This window comes from Eleutherodactylus coqui, chromosome 13 (genome assembly GCF_035609145.1).
Source record: "Eleutherodactylus coqui strain aEleCoq1 chromosome 13, aEleCoq1.hap1, whole genome shotgun sequence".
Taxonomy (NCBI): Eukaryota; Metazoa; Chordata; class Amphibia; order Anura; family Eleutherodactylidae; genus Eleutherodactylus; species Eleutherodactylus coqui.
In genome coordinates this window covers 44,581,777-44,605,332 of record NC_089849.1, presented here as the reverse complement: position 1 = coordinate 44,605,332, position 23,556 = coordinate 44,581,777, and the positions used below count along the sequence as shown (strand labels likewise).

Here is a 23,556-nt window from a genome sequence, read left to right as displayed (position 1 = left end):
ACCTACACACGGGCGGGCGGGATGTCGTGGAATAAAAAAAAATCACTCCTGTATATATGTATTCAAAAGAATGAGGTTCATATTTGTGTCTCGTAACGCACAAATCTCGCGCAATTTTCTCGGCCGCATGAAAGCGGTCCAGGACAGAAAAATACTTCTGGGCACACGTTCAAAAATGCTTCTGGGCGCACGTCTGGGCCTCTGGTCCCTCTATATCCCCACATACCAATCCAATCTTTGGCTGAATTTGCCTGCGCAGTCGTGGGGTAATCTCCGTAGAGCGGCATTTTAGTGACTGTTGAGTTTAAGCAGCGTGGCTGTTCATTCAGGACTCTCATCCATTAGTGAGCGGCCACAACGGCCGTCTCTGGTCCGAGAGGATTTAGTACCTTTGGGCATTAAACGGTTAGCCCATTGATTTCATGAATAGTTAAGTAATGCTTCATTTCTCCAGTGGTGGCGCTGGAGGGTAACAGAATAGTACTTACTGCTGGGTTCCTCTGCAGATTGCAGCTGGTCGCTGGTGATCCCAGGAGCCGGACGCCCGCCATCAGCTCGACTATTCACAATAAGCTGTAATGTTGTGTTTCTGGCCATTATAGGACTTCTGTTTGTTTGGGGTTTTTTTGGCTAGCAGTTTTCCTCTCTGCAGGCTACATATCCGATGCTTCGGCCGCCTGCACACGTGAAGAGTTGTATTGCGGAATCCAGAGCGGGCGTCCGCTTCTGGATAATGCCGCCCATGGCATACTATGGCAAAACGCGATTTCCTGCCCACCAGTGGAAATCGATTTGCAATCCCCCCCCCCCCCCACACTTGTTGAGAAGAAATCGCAACATGCTGCGATTTCTATGCGGCGCTCGTGCTGACTACTTCCATTGAAGTAAATGGAAGCCATCTGCTCCGCAACCCTTCTGCAATTATTGCGGAAAGGTCACGGGATCCGCGACCATCGCCTAGCAACGACTCAGTATAATCTGTACTGCACAGGCACACCGGTCACACATCCACATGGGCACGCGGGCGGGGGTCACCGACCGGGCACAGGGGCGGATTCTGCTGCGGGATCCGACCCAGCCGTGTGCAGGCGTCCTTTGACTTCCTTGGCTGGTGGGTGGAGACGAGCTAGTGTGAAGTCTTCTATATACTACATAGGGGAGTATGATCTACTGTTTTCTCCATATCTCATATACGGAGAAGCAGCATCAGCATGGAGGACATTATAGAGAAGTGCTGAGCAGTGTAGATGTGATTGCAGTACCCGTGAGACAGTAAAACACCATTAGCTGCAGTACTATATCTTTGTGGGTCTCACTGCTTCTTTCTTGGCTCCTCCTTCCCCCACCCTCTTCTTACTTACTATGGGCAGCATGTAATCTGCTCTATCAGTGAACTATTCATATTTTTTTTTCTACCAGGACAGCTCTTTAGCAGTTTTTCACAGTGAGTGAACAGTTTAGGAGGGGTACGGGGGCCATCTAAAGAGAAAAAAGCCATTTTCTCTGATAAGTTATGTTAGGCCTTGTTCATGCTGAGGATTTGGCGTGGGATCTGCGCCAATTCTGCATCCAAAAGTGTTTCATGCATATAAAATCTATGCACAGAAAAAAGAAGTGACCGGCTGCTACTGAATGTGGATTTTTTTCCCCCACGGAACTGGGCTAAGCGCCACGTGCAAATCTGTGTCAGATATCCCCGCCTTAACGTTATTGGTTCGGGTGCCGTAACGGTATTGAGTTGGGTCATGCTTGCACCCCCAGTCTATGTGCCCTATTGGAGACTGTGGGCATCACAGTGGGGTTCCTCCACATTGGATCCCCATTAGTGAACCAGAACAGAAAGGCGGACCTGGAGCAACTGTTCATTACATGGACGGACATTTACGTAAACGGCTGTCTGGTAACGCCGGACGAGTTTTGCCAATAATAGCTGATTGCGAGGTGTTAGAGGAGTCCGACTCCGAGATCAACTGGCTTCCAGTTAAAAGGCGGGTTTTATTGTGAGACGGGACAGACCTCCCTATATTACCCGTCACATGTTATAGCTCAGAACTATATGGTCCTCTTACACCGTCGATCCAGGGGCCTGAACACTCCTCCGAACGCTCGGTCGCCCAACAATCGGCCAATGAACGAGTAAAGAAATGCTTATTCATTGGCTGATCGTTCATTTTCAGTGAGCCTAAAACTGCTTGCTGATCGGCTGTATATCCTCCGTGTGAACAGAGACGTACCAGCAGCCTGCGGGGATGAATGATCGGCATTACAGTTGTTGGTGCCCATTAGCTGATTGTTGTCTGGTGGGAAGGAAAAGGAAACAAACGCCAATCAACATTTGTTTTGATCGGTGCTCGTTAGATTGGTCAGTCTAAAAGGACCGTAACGGTACATTCACCTGTAGTGGAAAGGCGCTGCAAAATCTTCATGTCCGCCTCAATGTGAACATCAACTCTAAAGCATCACTGATTCCTCTTCCTAATAATTCAGGCTAGTCCATTCTTCTTTTGAGCCCCCCTTACTGCACATAAAGGAACCATTTAGTTGCTGCATTTGGTGTCCCTAATGCCATCGTTGTTCAGATGCCACAAAGCCGCAGTGACCAGTTCCCTGTAATTTCCTTGGCTGCTACAGCCTGATATTGAAGGTTGACCTATCCTGCAGGAGCGCCGCTGCTCCGCCCTGCTTGCGCTGGGTGTCCTGCAGGAACGCCACTGCTCCGCCCTGCTTGCGCCGGGTGTCCTGCAGGAACGCCACTGCTCCGCCCTGCTTGCGCCGGGTGTCCTGCAGGAACGCCGCTGCTCCGCCCTGCTTGCGCCGGGTGTCCTGTAGCAGTTCCGAGCTCTTGTGGTCATGTTCTTTGTTGCAGGCCAGGCCGTCTGGATGTTCCATAATTCAGCAGATAATGTCGCTGTGGTGCCAGCCGTCCTGTGTGCACGGCCCGTGTAACCTCCTGTAATCTCATGCTAGTGTCTCACCAGACTCAGTCCCTGGCACCACCAGCGCAGAGAGGTGTGACATACTGTCTGCCACCGGCTGGCGTGGCAGAGCGGTGCCATATCATGTCTTCGCCCTACTGGGATCACATAGGGGACCGTGAGGCAACAAATGGAAGTAACGGCACTGAAGGCTCTATCAGACGACACACGTTGTAAGAGGTCTTCTAGAAGGGTGACTTCTCCAAGCAGAGGTGGTGAATATGCCTAGGAGAGAAGGGAATTGACCACCCTGTATCTAAACCAGATTTTCTTCTCCAAGAGTCAAACTTTTCATTGGACAGAGCTCTGTGACAGGGAGTGTTATCATAGTACAGTCACAGTGCTTGTCTGTATGAAAAGATATCCTAGCACAGCAGTCAACGTGTAACAATAAATGTTATCCTATCACAATTGTACTGACATCGTATGGCGGTATGATAATGAGTTTTATCATACTGCAGTCCCAGTAAGGGCGGCTGCACACGACTGAGTCGGATTCCATATGCGAGAGCCCGCAGCAGAATCCGGCCCTGTGCCCGGGCATCCTCGTGTACCTGACTTTTCTGTATCTCCTCCGTACTGCAGATGGTACTCACAGCGAGCCGTCGGACATGCGCAGTATAGATTTAGTTTTTTTCAAACCCCTGTCATTGCGTAAGGGTCGCTGATCGGATGGCTTCCATTGACTTCAATGGAAGCCGTCCGTGCGGAAACCACACAAAAATAGAACATACTGCGACTTCTCCTCCATGAACGGAAATCACAATTGATTTTTGCTCCTGTGCAGGAAGAAAAACTCTCTTCCATAGCATGCTATGGGCGGTATTTGCTGTGGAATCCAGACGCCCACCCCAGATTCCGCAGTGCCAATCTGGCCGTGTGCAGCCGGCCTATTACAATATATGACTATTGACAATGAGTGATATCCCAGTACAGTTAGCACATATCTGTAAGCGTACAGGGCTTTGCGACAATGAGTGTTGGCATAGCACAGTTGTATTGACAGTGCATGGCTGTTTGACAGTAAGTGTTATCATAGTGCAGTTACTGTGACCATATATTTGATGCTGTGTGGCAATGAGTGTTGTAATACAGTCACACTGAGATCACAGACACATGGCTGTGTGACATCGATGTGACAGTCCCACATCTATAGTCTTAGTACGGTACTATATAGTAATACTGAAAACACATACCCGGTTTCCCCAAAAATAAGACAGTGTCTTATATATATTTTTGCTCCAAAAGATTTCACTTTTCTACATTTATACTTGCCTGGACACTATTTAAACTTCCTGTTTTATTTACTGTGACTTGGGCTTAAACTTAGAGTAGGGCTAATAGTTTAACAAACCTCAAAAATCCTGAAAAAGCATTCTGCATCCTCAAAAATCCTGAAAAACCATGCTAGGGCTTATTTTCAGGGAGACAGGGTTGTTGTAGGACAATGAATGTTATCATAGTACAACCTCAATTCCAAAGTGGGGACACTGTGTAAAATGTAAATAAATGCCATGATTTGGAAGTCTCCTAACTTATTTACAATAGAACATTGAGCGTGTTAGAGAAAATGAACAAAAGGGACATTTTGTTTTCATTTCATTAAAAAAAAACAAAAAACTATTCCTTTTTAGAAATTGATGGCAGCAACACATCTCACAAAAGTTGGGGCGGGGTTAACTGAAGGCTGCATTCACACGAACGTATATCGGCTCTGTTTTCAGGCCGAGCCGATATACGTCGTCCTCATCTGCAGGGGGGGGGGGGGGGGGGGGGGATGGAAGAGCCAGGAGCAGGAACTGAGATCCCGTCCCCTCTCTGCCTCCTCTCCGCCCCCTCTGCACTATTTGCAATGGGGGAGGGGCGGGGCTAATTCGCGGGAACGTAGCCCCGCCCTGTTCCGCCTCCTTTCATTGCAAATAGTGCAGAGGGGCAGAGAGGGGGCGGGAGCTCAGTTCCTGCTCCTGGCTCCTCAACGTAAAATTGCGAAGACTCTGAATATTTCATCATTTACAGTACATAATATCAGAAGATTCAGAGACTCTGGAGGGATTCATGTGCACAACGGACAGGGCAGTCATTACTGGATGCTGGAGATCTACGGGCCCTCAGGCGTCACTGCATTAAAAACAGGCATGATTCTGTAATGCAAACCCCTGCCTGGGCTCAGGAATACTTCCAGATATCACTGTCTGTGAATACCGTTCACCATGTAATCCATAGATGGAAGGTAAAGCTGCATCATGCAAAGACGAAGCCAGATATTAACACAATCCAGAAATGCTGTCCTATGCTCTGGGGCAAAACTCATTTAAAATGGACCGAGGCAAATAGTAAAACTGTTCTGTGGTCAGAGGAATCAAAATGTGAAATTCTCTTTAGAAGCCACGGCTGCCGTGTCCTGCGGACTGAAGAGGAGAGGGACCATCAGCTTGTTATCCGCACACAGTTCATAGGCCGGCAGCTCTGATGGTATGGGGTTACATTAGTGCCTATGGCATGGGCAGCTTACACATCTAGAAGGGCGCTATCAGTGCTGAGCCGTATATAGAGGTTGTAGAACACATGCTCCATCCAGACAACGGCTCTGACAGGGAAGGCCTTGTATACTGCAGCAAGACAATGCTAAACCGCATACTGCATCCGTCACAGCGGCATGGCTTCACAAAAGAAGAGCCCGGGTGCTAAACCGGCCGCCGGCAGTCCGGACCCTCACCTGTAGAAAACATTTGGCGCATCATGAAACTAAAAATCCAACAAAGCCGACCCGGGACTGCTGAGCCGCTAGAAGCCTACATCAGACAAGAACGGGACAACATTCATCTCCCAAAACCTCAACAATTGTCTCCTCCCATCCCAGATGCTTACAGACTGCTGTACTGGTACCCGGCCGCGGCCAGACCTCTGTCAGACGTGTTGCTGCCATAAATTCCTAAATTTGTTTATTTTTTTAAAATGAAATGGAGAAATCTCTCCTTCAGCCCCCTGATGTGTTCTATGCTCTCATGTGAGTGACGTATGGTTCTATCAGATTGACAACTTGTTGCATTCTTTTTTTTCTTTTTCTTTTTTTTTTTTTCCTTTACATTTATTTATATTTTAGTGTCCCTATGGTTTTGGAATTGGGGTTGTAAGCCTCACAGATAGGTGTGTAATGATGAATTATGTTATTGCATTCATACTGACTGCACATAGTTGTATGGCAGTGAGTGTTATCATAGTACAATCACACTGAATGCACATAGTTGTATGGCAGTGAGTGTTATCATAGTACAATCACACTGACTGTACATAGTTGTATGGCAGTGAGTGTTATCATAGTACAATCACACTGACTATACATAGTTGTATGGCAGTGAGTGTTATCATAGTACAATCACACTGACTTACATAGTTGTATGGCAGTGAGTGTTATCATAGTACAATCACACTGACTGCACATAGTTGTATGGCAGTGAGTGTTATCATAGTACAATCACACTGACTGTACATAGTTGTATGGCAGTGAGTGTTATCATAGTACAATCACACTGACTATACATAGTTGTATGGCAGTGAGTGTTATCATAGTACAATCACACTGACTGTACATAGTTGTATGGCAGTGAGTGTTATCATAGTACAATCACACTGACTGCACATAGTTGTATGGCAGTGAGTGTTATCATAGTACAATCACACTGACTGTACATAGTTGTATGGCAGTGAGTGTTATCATAGTACAATCACACTGACTATACATAGTTGTATGGCAGTGAGTGTTATCATAGTACAATCACACTGACTATACATAGTTGTATGGCAGTGAGTGTTATCATAGTACAATCACACTGACTGTACATAGTTGTATGGCAGTGAGTGTTATCATAGTACAATCACACTGACTGCACATAGTTGTATGGCAGTGAGTGTTATCATAGTACAATCACACTGACTGTACATAGTTGTATGGCAGTGAGTGTTATCATAGTACAATCACACTGAATGCACATAGTTGTATGGCAGTGAGTGTTATCATAGTACAATCACACTGACTATACATAGTTGTATGGCAGTGAGTGTTATCATAGTACAATCACACTGACTGTACATAGTTGTATGGCAGTGAGTGTTATCATAGTACAATCACACTGACAGCACATAGTTGTATGGCAGTGAGTGTTATCATAGTACAATCACACTGACTGCACATAGTTGTACGGCAGTAAGTGTGAGTGTTATCATAGTACAATCACACTGACTGTACATAGTTGTATGGCAGTGAGTGTTATCATAGTACAATCACACTGACTGTACATAGTTGTATGGCAGTGAGTGTTATCATAGTACAATCACACTGACTGCACATAGTTGTACAGCAGTAAGTGTGAGTGTTATCATAGTACAATCACACTGACTGTACATAGTTGTATGGCAGTGAGTGTTATCATAGTACAATCACACTGACTGTACATAGTTGTATGGCAGTGAGTGTTATCATAGTACAATCACACTGACTGTACATAGTTGTATGGCAGTGAGTGTTATCATAGTACAATCACACTGACTGTACATAGTTGTATGGCAGTGAGTGTTATCATAGTACAATCACACTGACTGTACATAGTTGTATGGCAGTGAGTGTTATCATAGTACAATCACACTGACTGTACATAGTTGTATGGCAGTGAGTGTTATCATAGTACAATCACACTGACTGTACATAGTTGTATGGCAGTGAGTGTTATCATAGTACAATCACACTGACTGTACATAGTTGTATGGCAGTGAGTGTTATCATAGTACAATCACACTGACTGTACATAGTTGTATGGCAGTGAGTGTTATGTGCCATCAGTATAATTGTACTATGATAGTGAGTGTTATAGTACAATCACACTGACGGCACAATGTAATATGATAACACCGATTGTCATACAACTATCACACTGAAACCATATGGCATTGACTGCTATCATAGAACAAACACAAAATGCATAGAGCGGTGTGACAATCGGTGTTATCATAGTACACTCACATGGACAGAACATAGTTGTATGTCTGTCTGGGTTTTACCGTAAGTCACTTCGCAGTCAGCGGATATATATGTACGTATTCCACATGTAATATGTTTTAAAACCCATCACACGGTGATACATGCTGTACACGCAGGCAGTGACCTTGTACGTACCGCTATACTGACCCAGCGAGGGACAGACGCGCGGACGTTGTACGTAGCGCTATACTGACCCAGCGAGGGACAGGCGCGCCGGCGTTGTACGTAGCGCTATACTGACCCAGCGAGGGACAGGCGCGCCGACGTTGTACGTAGCGCTATACTGACCCAGCGAGGGACAGGCGCGCCGACGTTGTACGTAGCGCTATACTGACCCAGCGAGGGACAGGCGCGCCGACGTTGTACGTAGCGCTATACTGACCCAGCGAGGGACAGGCGCGCCGACGTTGTACGTAGCGCTATACTGACCCAGCGAGGGACAGGCACGCCGACGTTGTACGTAGCGCTATACTGACCCAGCGAGGGACAGGCGCGCCGACGTTGTACGTACCGCTATACTGACCCAGCGAGGGACAGGCGCGCCGACGTTGTACGTACCGCTATACTGACCCAGCGAGGGACAGACGCGCCGACTTACGTAGCGCTATACTGACCCAGCGAGGGACAGACGCGCCGACGTTGTACGTAGCGCTATACTGACCCAGCGAGGGACAGACGCGCCGACGTTGTACATACCGCTATACTGACCCAGCGAGGGACAGACGCGCGGACTTTGTACGTACCGCTATACTGACCCAGCGAGGGACAGGCGCGCCGACGTTGTACGTACCGCTATACTGACCCAGCGAGGGACAGGCGCGCCGACGTTGTACGTACCGCTATACTGACCCAGCGAGGGACAGGCGCGCCGACGTTGTACGTACCGCTATACTGACCCAGCGAGGGACAGACGCGCCGACGTTGTACGTACCGCTATACTGACCCAGCGAGGGACAGACGCGCCGACGTTGTACGTACCGCTATACTGACCCAGCGAGGGACAGACGCGCCGACGTTGTACGTACCGCTATACTGACCCAGCGAGGGACAGACGCGCCGACGTTGTACGTAGCGCTATACTGACCCAGCGAGGGACAGGCGCACCGACGCTAAACATACCAAGGGACAGGCGTGCGGCCGGCAGCAACAGGCCGCCTGGGATGTGACAGCGATGTGAGAGGAACAATGACCTCCGCAGGGATGAGGGAGCTGAGCCATGTAATCACCACACAATGGGCAGCCGGTGCGGACGGGACATCAGGGGCCATGCATGGGTGGGTGCAGAAGCCCACCGCTGTTACATTATGGGGGGGGGGGGGGGGCTCTGTGGGTCAGTCGTGTGTAATCTTCACCTTTACATAGTCCCTGTACTAGGCGCCATATATCAGTGTGCGCCCCCCATAAATAGTACCGATGCCCGGGGAGATCGCTGCTGGCATTGTGTCGGAAGGAGATGGTCACATCTCGGGGGGCAGCGCCGTATGACCAGGGATGATGTGTGTAATGATATAATTTAGGTGGGGCGTGGGGAAGGCCTGGGGTCAGGCTCGCCCCCCCATGTCTGTGCCAGTCGGGCATTGTTTGCAGCTGTGTCCTCTGGGCCTGGCGCTCTCATCCCCCTCCCATATAGATCAGCTGTATGTGGAATTGACTCATTTCCAGGATGTCTCTGTCTGTTACGGCCCCAGCCCCCAATCATGTCATCATCCCAATGATATGTCCGCAGGGCCAAGGTAAACCGCTCCATAAAGGAGCAAATAATGCATGAAAAAGATGTGACCGCCGGCTGGGGCGCTGCCAGGCGGGCGCTGGTGCCTCCCTCACATACAAGTATATAAACCGAATAGAGAGGTTGTAGAAGTGGGACAGATATTAGATTTACACTTTACAGGTCTACGAGGCAACGTGTGATCATGTGACATGAAGATCCTTGTTTGTGTCGGATTGGGGTGGTAAGCTGGGACACAACAGGCGCAAAAACATAAAAAGCCATTGACTTTAATGGGCGATTTTGGTCCAAAATAGGACAATCCATGATTTTTATTTATTTTTTTCGTGTGTAGTATTGGTACGTAAAGAACACACATCTGAATACGCCAATTTCATTCATTGGGTCCATATTCTGTCCGCATTCAGTCAGCAAAAAATGAGGACTGTAGACTACTGGCTGCAGATTGCACCTCGTATGCAACTTTGCATCGTAGACTGCAGTGCAAGTTGCATGCGAGCGCCGAGGGATTTGTCTGTTTTTGTTTTAACTGAATGAAAAGAATTCCCCCCCCCCCCCCCAAAAAAAAATGTTGGATCGCGCGAAACCGAACGATAATTGTTTAGTGCAAACGGGCCTAACGATAAAGCACCGAATGGTAACTTGTTCGCTTATCGATCGGCGTTCAATGTTTGTGGACATAAAAGTCGTCTTTCGCGCGTTTACAAGTCATTATGTGTAAAAAGCGATCAGTCGCTCCCATTCACCGGCGCAGTCCCCTGTGAGGCCAAGGTTAAAGCGAATGACGAAAAATCATGAACGGTCGGCATTTTAAAGCAAACAACTCGGCCGTTGTTCACTTCTTCCCAAAATGTCTCACTGCGTGTAAAAGGACCCCAAAACAATCTGCAACTTGATGTCATGTGATCCGTCTGGTTGTGCAGCCCTAGCTTCGTTTAGGGAGTATAAACGCCATTAACTGGGTGCATGATTGGAAAAAAAACAGTTTGCTTTGTTTCAGCTTCTAGGAATGGCGCCACTTTTGCACATGGGCTGCGTCTGGTGTTATAACTTTGATGCACGTGAGTGCAGGAGGCTGACCTGTGATTCTAGATATGGTCCATAGGCAATCGCTTGTTGATCATTCGGGGGTCCGTCCATTGAGACCACCACCGTTTGCTAAAGTTTTTTTCAAAACTTTACCTTGCACAGCGCCAAAGCCTTCTAGATCCTGCAACGAAGACCTCCATGCTTGAATGGCGCTTGGATGCAGATGGATGGGGGAGAGAGAATGCTTACGGGTCCGTGTCGTCGGACCCCCCCCCCCCATAATCAGTAGATGACGACCTATCCTGGCAAGATGCTGTCACTTCTGGAATAACTCCATAGCCAGCAATAATTATCAAGGAGTTGGAGCTGCAGTACCGCATGCAGCCTACGGGCAAGGTGGAGCTGTTTCTGGAAGAAGGCGTTCATAGTTTTTTGTTAATCTCACAATCTCCCTTTTAAAGGGGATGTCCCAGGGCAGGACATAACGATCTGATCAGTGGGGGTCCGCCTGCTGGGACAATCGTGAACAGGGTCCCCTGCATGAATGGCGTAGTGGTCTAGCATTCACACTGCCGCCCCATTCATTTCAGAGGGACTGTCGGAGATGGCCGAGGTCAAGCGCTTGACTGTTTTCAGCAGCGCTATTCAAACGAATGGGCTCAAAAATAATAAGCAGTTAATTCACCCCCACAGAAACCAGCGCTGCGGCCCTTAGTCCTGTAAGCCCCTCCAGCGGTCATGAACTCCGGTCCTATATTGTTCGTGACTGGATCACAGCGGAAGCCAATGATTGGCTGCAGCGGTCATGTGAAAAATGAACAGAACCTGACCGCTGCGGGAGCTTCTGGCTGCGAGGGGTGTTTAATGTGTAAATCATGTCATAGTTTATTTAATTCTATTTATTGTATTTTAGCCCATTGTCATCTTTCTTCGTAGTCTACAGGAATCACTGTTAATCACATTGTCGAGCGAGAAAACGGCGCACCGTGGTCTTGTATATGAATACGCTTCACCTCAACTTTGTCTCCCACTTTGTATTTACAGGCCCCCTTAGCCCCACGTGATGGGGGTCCACTCAGCAACTCCCCACCTCCCGAAGAGCCCTTCACATGGGTCGGACCCAGGACGTTAATCATTAGGAAGACCCGGCAAGGATTTGGCTTCACCTTGCGCCATTTCATTGTGTATCCACCTGAATCCGCAGTACATGCTTCACAACAGGTAGAACCCTCCCCAAATTTACATGACATGCTGTGTGATTGTTAAAATAGGAAACAGCTAATTTCCCACATTATGCAACTGTCTCTTCTGCAGAACTTCTGTAAGCCATTACTGACCTTCACCCTCGTCTCTGTGGCATAGGCCGCCTGCAGACGCCCGGTTCGGATTCCGCTGCGAGAATTCTCGCAGCAGGATGCGGACCCGTGCCCCTTCACAGCCCTGTGGCTCACCCGCTCCCGGCGTCTTCTCTCTGCACTATGTGCCGGCTGCCAGTCAGCCGGCGCATGCGCAGAGCGGAGCCGGCCTGTCACCAGTGACATTTCTGTGCGGGCCTCTGCGAGACCTGCACAGAAATAGAACCTGCCGTGATGTGTTTTCACGCGGATAAATCGCGACCGTCGGCCTAGGATTGCATTATCTAATGCAATCCTATTCAAGCGGGCACAGGCGGAAATTCTGCGGGAAATCCACCCATGTGCAGGGGGCCTTAGGCAGAGAATTATGGAGGCCTCTGTGCAGAATTGTAAATTGTAAAGACATGCCTGAAGATTAGTGCTGGGAACCCCACCATTCACTAGAACGAGGGACTTTGTCTTATGTGTACTTTACATTTTGAAGCCATAGTGTGACCGAGAGCAATGTATGGTCAGGTAGGCTGGTTCTGCTTCCATTCTATTCTGTGCTAACCTAATTCTCTTTTTACTTGCAGGATGAAAATGGCAGCGCAGGTAATTATTGTGTGTGTGTGTGCGTGCGTGCGTGCGTGCGTGTACTTAGTTCCTATTGCTCATGATGCCCATTTACATTAATTCCTACTGACATCACCACGGTTTCATTTGCACCAGGTTGTCTAAACTATGCAAGAATGTTATTAGCCTGGCTGTATGCGAGTTGCAAACTTACATGTAACTTGCATCCCTGTCCATGTGCCGTCTGATCTCCACAGACACTACAAGGATAGGACATGTGCATAGCCTCATAGGCCATACAGCACACTGCCCAAATGTTTTTCTCCTTAGCAATTTAACCCGTCTTCTACAAGTCTCTCTCCTTGTGTTGTATTTCAGAGTATCCCTCTGCATCCGGTCGTCTGGAACCAATGGACACCATCTTTGTCAAGCAGGTGAAGGAAGGCGGCCCTGCACAGCAGGCTGGATTATGCACTGGTGGGTGATGGGATTTGCTGTTTAAAAGGAGTTGTCCAGCTGTAAACTATTGATGGCCTATCCTTAGGATGCGCTATCAATAGTAGTCCTGCAGGGGTCCACCGCCCGGAACAACCGTTCATGAGCTGTTCACTCGGCCAGTGCACTTGTGCACGGAGCAAATGGACAGCTCCGTTCCCACTGCTGTGGCAAGGCGAGGTATTGCCAGCAAGGCTCCTACACCATTCATTGGGAACGATGCCTGTTATACCAAGCCTGTCCACTGCAATGCAAATAGAGCTGCATGCTTCCTGCCTGCTTCGCGCAGAAGGACACTGGCCCAGAGAACAGCTAAATGGTGGAGATTGCAGGCGGTGGAACTCTGCCGATCTACTGTTGATGGCCTATGCTGAGGGTAGGTCATCAATAATTTACAAACCGGACAACCCTTTTTACTTTTGAATAAAGTGAATTATATAGCACCAACATACCACAGAGCATTGAACATGAAATGCATCAGTGCACAACCATATAGCAACCGCCTTACGGCTGCCTCAGTCATTTTTGCCACTTGAGGTGTAACTAGGAATCGTGTTTGCCTGCTGATTATTGTTTGCACTTACATTGTTTTAATGTGAATCACATCAGGCGTCTCTTTTGAGGACCGGAGCTTTTATCCCTGTTTACTGGTTGACAGGTTGTCTTGTCTGTTTTTCAGGTGACCGACTCGTAAAGGTTAATGGAGAGAGCATAATCGGAAAAACGTATTCACAAGTCATTGCTCTGATACAGAACAGGTGTGACATGGGGCGAGGTGATGGATGTGGCTGTAGAGGGCGTCGGGCTGGATTCACACCTGTGGATTGCGTGCTTTTTTTTTAAACTGATGGATGCTAAAACCAACTTATTAACAATCGGACTGCAATCAGAAAATTGAAAACTGCACACCAAGATTTCTCGCCGGCAGCTCCCATAGACTCCTATGGGAGCTGTCCAGCAAAGGGAGGGGGAGCGGCAGTCTTGCTAATAGCAGATGTGCTCGCGGCTGCTATTCATTGACACGATTTAACGCTCAGATAGCCACGCTAAAACAGCTTGCAATCTGAGCGCTAAAACAGCACTCGTGTGAAAGAGCCCTTGCTTTTGTCTCCCTTCACTGTGAATGCTTACTCAAGGTGCTCAATGCAAGACATGAACGGTAAAACTGTTTTTATTTAGGTAGATTGCCTTTAAGTCATAAATTTTGACAACACAAAATTTTGAACCCCCCCCCTTTAATAGTATTCAATGCAGAAATCCAGGTGACTTCATAGGGTTCACTTACTTTTTCTTGCAACTGTATGTATCTTTTTTTCACCTAAGATACTTTTCTTTTTTCTCCAGTGATGATGTACTAGAACTCTCCATTATGCCACGGGATGAGGACATACTACAACTGGTAGGTGCCACAAAACATAACCTTCAGGGTGCATTCAGACGACCGTATATCGGCCGGGTATTCACGCCTGCCGATATACGGCGTCTCTCTCTGCAGGGGGAGGAGGCTGGAAGAGCCGGGAGCAGTGCACTGACCTCCTACTCCCTCTGCCTCCTCTCAATGAGGAGAGGCAGGGTGGGGGTGGAGCTAATTCTTGGAACTTAGCCCTGCCCCTGTCCTGCCTCGTCTCATTGCAAATAGTGGAGGAGGGTGGAGAGGAGGCAGAGAGGGGGCGGGAGCTCAGAGCACTGCTCCCGTCTCTACTAGCCTCCTCCCCCCTGCAGAGAGATACACCGTATATCGGCCGGCGTGAATACCCGGCCGATATGCAGTCGTCGGAATGCACCCTCAGTTAGTTGCTGACACCGCTCACCTGAGTAATAGTTGTTTTTTGGTTGTTTTATCCTCTGTTGTTTCTTGTCAAAATGATTAGGTGTCAGCCCTTGGTGCAGGAATATAGTATATACACTTTATTAGAGCAGCTGCCCTCTCATGATTGGCGCTCTCCCGCTGTGCAGCATCAAATCCAGTGAGCACGTTTTCTATGGATCGTTCTCAGTGTGAATCCACATTAGAATCCAGCAGGTTTGTCTATGAAAGCGGGTGGATAAAGACGTCAAGATTTGGTCTGCTAAAAGACGCTGCACAGTCAGGCCACTCTCACACATGGTGGTGGTAAAACGCCGCGGTTTTGATCGCAGAGTTGTACCGCAATTTTTTCCAGCATTTTCGAACACAGGTTACGGCATTCAGCAGAGTTTTAACGCACCCCATCATTCTGATGGGTGATTAGGTGCGGTTAAATAGCGTGAAAGTGTGCCGAATTACAACAAACTGTGTTCGAAATTCATGGGCTTAGAAAACGCGGCGTTTGAGCGCAGGTCTGTGATACCCCATTGAAATCAACGGGAGCGTTGTATTGCTATTAGCGCGGCATTCAAAACGCGGTGGTAAAAAGCGCACGTGTGAGAGTGGCCTTAAGGAAATCGCAGCAGAATATACAAGCCACTAGTAAAGGATCTGAATGGGATCACCCCAATGCACTGCAATCACAATAATACATCCCCCTCTAAAACACCTTGTTACCCAGAATGGTAACATAAATGATTAAATCACCCAATTCTATAATTTTTTAATTGGATCACATAGGTTTCTTTCCAAAACCCTTGTAGCAAGTCACATATCTTCATGTGCAAGAATGTTCTGTAAGTATCACTTCGTGGGGCCGGTCTGTTCTTACAATTGTATTTATGAACATGTGAAGATATGTGACGTACAGCAAGGGTTTTGGAAAGTAACCGATGTGATCCAAATATCTATTGGCTGATTTACCCATTTATATTCCCATTCTGGGTCAGAGATGTCAACAAATCTCCCTTTTAAAATACTTTTCATTATTTTGATTAAATTTGAAATGGCAGCACAATACCGCAGTGGTCTGGTCATCAGTGCTAGACCAGCGGGGCCGGGACTTCACTGCCAGCCTTCTGGGGTTTTCTTGTGTAGCAGTGTATACGGAGAGATGTGAAGAGGGAAAGTCGATCTTGTGGACATACACAAAAACTCCTTAATAAAAGGCTGTACACAGTCAACAGATTGTAGCCAAATACAACGCTCTTGCTCCAACTAATGTGTCAGAACAGATCGCCTAGTCCGATGAATCCGTGTCCAAGCCTTCTGTTGCATTGTTTAGGCTGGGTTCACACTGGGCGTATTCCCGTCGGAAATCTTGCGGTTTGGCCGCAGCAAAAACCACGAGATTTCCGCCAGGAGAACCGCCGCGGCGGCTTTGAAGCGGCCCGGCCGCTCGCTTTTCCGTTGCAGCCGGCGCTCCCATAGAGGAGAGCGCGGCCGCGACGAAAGTAAACAAAAAAGAAAAGTAAATAGACATGCTGCATCTTTTGAAACCGCGGCGGCCGCAGCTGCGGTTTCAGCCGGTCTTACCGCAGCGGATTGGCCGTCCCGTGTGGACGAGATTTCTGAGAAATCTCGTCCACATGGCTGGCTAATCCCGAGATTAGCGGCCGTGGGCGAAATTCCGCGCGGCAAAACCGCGGCAAATCCGCCCTGTGTGAACCCAGGCTTAAGGTTTACATTTTTGTTCTTTCGTGTGTTTAACCTGGTTTTTATCATATTTGCTGTTCCTACTGCTTGCATACAAACTGGCTAGCTTGTTGTCTGCAGGAGGGTTAGAGCTGGTAGGAGCAGCTAACGCTTTCCTTGCTTAGTGCCTGCCTCCTAGTGGCAGTACCTATACCCCATGGTTCTAGGCTGTGTCCTACAATGAACGAAGCGAGAGAGATTTTACAGCAAGTACAAAAATCTGACTTGCTGATGGGAGGTCAGAATGAATCAATGACCCCTCCTGTCAGCTGTTCAGAGCATGTCAGCACCTCCATCTTTTTGTGGCAACTACAAGACGCTTCCTGTCCACGGGGGCCAATATTCCTGCAAAACAATTTTAAGGGCTAACTGAAAGCATGCCACGATGACTTGCTGCAGTCCTGAAGCCCAAATGAGGTCCAACGCGCTACTAGATGGGGGTCTTTAATACAGTGGACATGTGGTGTATGTGTACACTATAGGATATGTGCAACTTCTAGTAGAAATATATAATGCTTATCTGCATGAGAATATTAGTATTATTGTCCGTTGATGCCCCCAGCACTTCCATATGATGGAGGTCAGCGTGCACTCTGGTTATTTTTAAATATTAGGTCACACATGTAATTTATTTCCTTGCCTTAGCTTATGCCACATTTACATTGAGTCACACCAGGTTCTTAATATATTTTTTGCTTGTATTCTCATTTCCAGGCATACTCACAAGATGCATATCTGAAAGGGAATGAACCATACCGTGGCGGTGCACATAGTATCCCTGAGCCACCTCCTGTGTTTTATCCATGGCGAGCTCCACCACCACCTGAGTCCTCTTCAGGGTATCCTGTAAGCTCCAGAGTGCAGCGCCCCAGCTATGAGGACTTTTCTTCCATCAGAAGCCCCATCCATGGTGATGTACCAAGGAGCAGCCCTGCTCACCATGATGGCTACTCCAGACCTCTTCCTAATCCTCTCCCTCCCCCCAGACCCTACATGGGGTCTCCATCCTCATCTGACAGATTCAGAGGACCAGGCCCTCCATGTAATTCAGCATATGGTTGGACTTCACGCTATCAGCCGGAACCACCAAATAAAGCTCCTGTAGACTCATGGGAGCATTCGGCTAACCCCCGCTGGGTGAGTCAATGGGAGAGACAGCAAGCACTGTGCAACTGGATGTCCCAACAAACCCCTCGTAGGAGGGGTTCTGCTTTGCCCCCAAGAAGACGTAGTGCCTCACAAGATCGCCTAGGAGAAGTCTCCCATCATAGTAACTGGCCTCACAGTGCTTCACAAGATACTCTCCACCATCCTCCTGAGAATGATTCTTGCTGCCATCGGGCACAGTCGGACAATTTCCTGGCCCGTTATGGAAGGTCTACGGAGAAGCTGGAGTTGAATGCTTTAATATCTCCACCTTATGAACGCCCCGTTTGGTCTTCAGACAGACCTCCTCGGACAACTCAAGTAGCGTCACGTCCTTCTACAAGTCAGACTGTGCCATCTGTCCATAGAGAAGTGGGCAAAGCTCCAACCCAGCACTCTAGTTCTGGGGACTCTGGGTACATTGGGTATCGGAGTTATAGTCCATCTTTTCAGCGTCGGACTGAGCTGCTTCATGCTTTTTCCTTTAGGGAGACTGGATTTAGTGGCTTCCCTACTTTTAGGACAGCACAATATTCGGGTTCTCCCCCATCCCCAACAGAACGGAGAGCGCCATCTGCAAGTGTCAGCTCCACAGATGATAGCAGTGCCACAGAGGATAGGAGAGAGGAGGTGGTATTAAGGCAGAAGCCCCCATCCGGGCGCAAGCCGCTGGCAGCTGTACGACAAGTCAATGTGCTCTTTCCTGAGGAAGGCAAAGACTTGCAGTTCCCACCTTCTCCTGCTGGCAGTGAGGAGACGACTGGTGAACGACCATTGCAGAGGGTACCCCCATTACCATTTTCTGAGGAGCCTCTGGCATCGATCCCTTTTATTGGTAAGACTGTGTTAATTGATTTGTTTGTTATTAATGTATTTGCCTAAATTTTAAGGAATTGCCCACAAAAAAGCCCAGCCCAGTGTGAGGGACCTGGACGCCCCCCACGAGGTGAGTATTAAGATGCCCCCCGAAAATAAGACATTGTGCCTCTTTTGGGGCAAAAATTAATATAAGACAGTGTCTTATTTTTGGGGAAGCACAGTAACATGGTGTACGCTTCCGCTGGTATTTCTTCCCCATTCATCCTGCAAATGTTTGGCAAGTTCCTGCAAAGATGATTCCCTTCTACAGTGGCGCAAGGAGCGCCGTCACTGGACAGTTGAGCAATGGAAGAACGTTCTGTGGAGTGACTAATAACTCTGTTCCATCTTGACATCAGATGGACGTACTGGGGTGAGGAGGATTTCTGGGGAAGCCCTTTGCCTGAGTTAAGTACGGCGGAGGTTCCAATTATGGTCTAAATGTGCTTAACATGTGATAGTCCTGGTCCGTTAATTGTAATGGTAATAACTGTGAACATGGAGGTGTACCATGACCTCCTACACAATAATGTGCTGCTGACAATGTGGCAATACTCTGGGAATGGTCAGCAATAACTCCAACAAGACAACGAGCCTTGTCACAAATCCAACAGTTTTACATTGGTTTGAGGATATGGATGTTCCACGATTGGACCGGCTAAACAGAGTCCGACCTGAACCTACTGAACATCTTTGGGCTGAACTGGAACGTCAGGTCTGGAAATATGAACAGCGGCTATCTTCTTTAAGAGAACTCGTTTGCAGGATGAATGGAGGGAAATCCCAGTTGAAGGGGATCAGACGTTAGTAGAAAGTATCAATGTTATTAGGGCCGAATGAGACCCCACTAAGTATTAAATGCCAACATATGGGAATACCACTTTTGATTCTTGCTCAAGTAGGTGAGCCTGGTAGGATCGTGTATTGTGTTAGGACTCCACATACGGCCTAAATGATGGAAAACTGCATCCTATTAATCTGTCCTTTTCTTCACAGATGAGCCAACAAGTCCAAGCATTGACCTGCGAGCCAAACATGTCCCTGCCTCCTGCGTGGTATCCAGCGCAATCAACTCTGCCCCTGTGATCTCGGACAGTCCTTCCTCACCAACATTTAGCTTTTCCATCGGTCGCCATTACTCACAGGATTGCAGTGAGTGCCCTATATAGTATATTGGCTGATCCACTATGTCATTTGTTTAGTACATTGAGGTAATGTGTTCAGATGATTCATAACGTTAGAAATATTGGAATAGTTCAACAGCTAGTAAAAGGGTTGTAAATGGGGACGGCGGATGGCACCCGCACTGTATTAAAATCACAGAGGTGAGGGGAAAAAAAAAAACAAAAAAAACAAACACGTTATTCACAGAAAAAGCCAAAATACAATACCTGAAGGTCTTCAAAGCAGACACAGTCGCCATAGGCACGATCGCCATAAGGCAGGCACAATCGCCACCGGCACAATCGCCGTAGGGCAGGCGCACCCGCACTGTATTATAGCACTGGTAATGTTCATTATCTGCATATGCATTTCCTGAGGCGCTCAGCCTTGTGGACCTGGTGCAGGGACGGGCTCAAACAGCTAATTATTGTGCCCCAGACTTGCTGACAATATTCACATAGATATCAGCAGTTTTTTGTGTATCAGTGTTTATTGTAAAATGTGAAATGCACAAAAGTGGAGAGTTTTATTATAAAACTTTAAAGGGGGGGTTCCAGCACTAAACATTTGGTGACATATCCTTAGGATAGGTCATCAATAGCTGATCATTGGGGGTATCAGGTGATCATCGGCAGTCTGTTGTTACTTCAGCCTATACCAGGCACAGTGCCATACATTGTATAGTGGCTGTGTCTGGTATTGCAGCTCAGTCCTATTGACTTGAATGGGACTGAGGTGCTCTCGGTCCACGTGACCAATGAAATGCGACATGCCTGAGAAGAGGCCGCGGCTCTCATGCAAATGGCGCAGTTTCTTAACTTAATTTACCAGTGGGGATCCTGAGCGTCGGACTCCCACCAATCAACTATTGATGACTTACCCTGAGGATAGGTTGTCAGTAGCTTAATCCTGGAAAACACTAATCATAGAAAATGCACAAGAAGTCCCAGCAGTTCCTCCCTTACTCGTCTTGTCTTATTTGATCCGATTTTATCTAATATTGCAAGTACAGCTTAGAAATATAGAAGTCTCCGTGTCACAGGAGAAGAGCAATGTCTTCCCTTCTGCTCACAATTTTGTGTTTGGGTGTAAGGGCTCATTCAGATGGGACGAACTGTCAGGCAAACAACGCCCGACAGCGCGTCCCAGTGAAGCTCGCTCCAGTGCTCTTACATAGGAGCAAGTATCGCAGGATCGCTCACAGCGCTGCCAACATGGAGGCGGAGCAGCTGGGAAGCGCTCTACCCCCGTATGCCTCCGATCCCTGTAAGCAGACACTCCTTTAGTACTTAGATTGATGTTTACACTGAATGGCTAGTCGTTCAGGGTTCTGCATGCTTAAACTGCAAGACTGAACAACTCTTGTCCAGTCATTCAGTCTCTGCATGCATTTACACAGGACGACTATCGCTCATACAACTCCTAACTAGAATCGTCCCATGTAAGAGGGCCTTAAAGCCGCCTGTCCACGGGCGGGTTTTGCTATGGAGATCACTTTCCCCCTGTCTACGAGCGGAGAATCGTTGCGATTCTCCGCTCGCGGCCGGCAAACTGCAGCATGCTGCGATTTGCTGCAGTCGGCCTATCTGTCAGATAGGCTGACAGCAGAGATCCGTCAGCCGGCTCCTGCTCCCAGGCGGAGATCCGCCGCAGGATACCACAACACCCGTGGACAGGCAGCCTAAGACAACTGTCTGCAGCAGGAGCCTCCCCCCTCTGCCCTGTCTGCAGGAGGATTGTTCACCCCTTCTCCTTATCTAAGCACAACCCCTCGGTTGTGCTAAAGTCAAAAAGGAAACTGATCAGGAGGAGATTATTAACCGGATTCTCTGCAGGACTGTTTGTTTCAAGAACGTGCAAAAAGTCCCACAGGCCGACAGCGAGGGGCAAAACTATCTCCTGTTTACTCTTTTATCCTTTCGTAGTCTAGTATTGCTCTTCGCATGCATTTACATGGGACTTTTAGTCTTTCCTTGTGACTTTGTTTTGTGGCTTTTTATCCTTTTTGCAAAGGAATTGAAACAAAAAAAACCATGGTGGAGAAAACGTTGTCTGTAAACACTCCCTAAAATAGGCTAAAAACGGGGTAATTGCTGAGAATGTGCTCAAACCAAAATAAGACTAGTTATTTCTGGTCATGGAAATGCTGAAGTTTGACTTGGTTGGATAAGAGAAGTCTGCAGCTCTCTGGGGAGATCTGTCAGCTGATCATCCAGCATCCTGAGGCCCGGACTGCTGGTGCCATAAGGATGTCCGTCTGCTCAGGTATAGAACTAAAACTTGAAGCTTCTGCTCCTTGGCTGACATCAAATTATTTAAAGGGGTTATCTATCCAAAAAGCATTTATCCCCTATGATTTAGGTGTCCCATCGCTGCGACCCCCCCCCCCCCCCCCCCCCCCAGGGATCATGAGAACGGCGCACCTTAAGGAATGGAGGTGGGATCATGGAGATGAACATGCATTACTACCGCTCCGTTCACGGTCTATGGAGACAGCTGGGCAATGTGCTTGGTTATCTTTCTCAATACCATAAAAGTATTCACTAGGCAGACTCCGGGTGAGTCCTCCTTGTGATCGATTGGGGTCTCAACAGTCAGACCCCCAGTGATCTTATGTCTATCAATACATTTTTATTTTTGGTAGGACTGCTGTTTTAAAGAGGAATTCCCATCTTGGCTTTTCATGGCCAAGATGGAAAAAAACGACTCCCTGTTTCCTACTGCCAGAAACGGCCAAGCTCTTCAGCGCAGCACTATTTCAGTTTCGCTCAATGAAAGCTATAGAAACACAGCTAGGCTGAAGTGCTCGGATGCTTCCGTAGGCTCCGGCCGGGTCGCTGGTACTTATTGAAGCTTCCCCCCCCCCCCCCCCCCTCCTCCCCAATCTCTGCTGTGAAAAGCCAACATGGGAACACCCATGCATCAGGGTTGGTCGTGACGTGGGGGGTTATTTCCATTACTGATTTGGATACTAATTCTCTACAAAACTCACATGCCCAAGGGCTCCTACCCACTTGCGTTTTTTTTAAGCGCTGCGATATCCCTGCATTTTTTTAACACAAATTGTCAATGGGACTTTCTAATGTTAAAAACTTATTGCACAAAAATTGCAGAACACAAACTAGTGATGCGTTTTTAACATTAGAAAGTTCCATTGACAATTTGCGTTAAAAAAATGCAGGGATATCACAGCGTTAAAAACGCAAGTGGGTAGGAGCCTGTACATCAGGATGTTTTTGAGGATTCCCCAATGATTTCACCCTATTGCATTGTAGCTTTTCTGCACAATAAACCTGATTCTATGATTTTTGTGCATACTTTTCTTTCACTATATGAGGATGGGGTTTTAAAAATCCCATTTGCTTGTATTGTACTGTAGATCACTGCAGAATCTGCACCCCAAATTCCCCATGTCTGGACCTGTGCTAAGGCCTCATGTCCATGGTATGTGCAGATTCCGCACCCGGATTTCCATAGTGGAAGACCTGCATGTTGGTGCAGAAATTATTTTTAAGTGCTTCCCTTTTATCGAGCGGATGTACACGGATCATCCATGCGGAAAAAAACCACAACCCCACCTCCCAGCCTTTTCCTCACCTCTCTAATTGATTTCAACCTTCAAATCCGCAGTGCGTCTGCAATTGTAATTGCGGATACACTGCGGATTGTCTGCA

At 47.8% G+C, this 23,556-nt stretch overlaps 1 protein-coding gene across 4 annotated transcripts in view; it reads left to right on the top strand.

The window, feature by feature from the left end:
• The window catches only part of ARHGAP23 (Rho GTPase activating protein 23), an 84,380-nt gene that overhangs the window by 33,166 nt on the left and 27,658 nt on the right, over positions 1–23,556 (top strand). For all 4 annotated transcript variants that reach the window (XM_066587734.1, XM_066587735.1, XM_066587733.1 and 1 more), the window contains exons 2-8: positions 11,813–11,989; positions 12,699–12,717; positions 13,057–13,155; positions 13,853–13,931; positions 14,518–14,572; positions 17,429–18,695; positions 19,715–19,870. In XM_066587734.1, the coding sequence (XP_066443831.1) occupies positions 11,813–11,989; positions 12,699–12,717; positions 13,057–13,155; positions 13,853–13,931; positions 14,518–14,572; positions 17,429–18,695; positions 19,715–19,870 (1,852 nt within the window). The remainder of the gene's footprint in view (positions 1–11,812; positions 11,990–12,698; positions 12,718–13,056; positions 13,156–13,852; positions 13,932–14,517; positions 14,573–17,428; positions 18,696–19,714; positions 19,871–23,556) is intronic.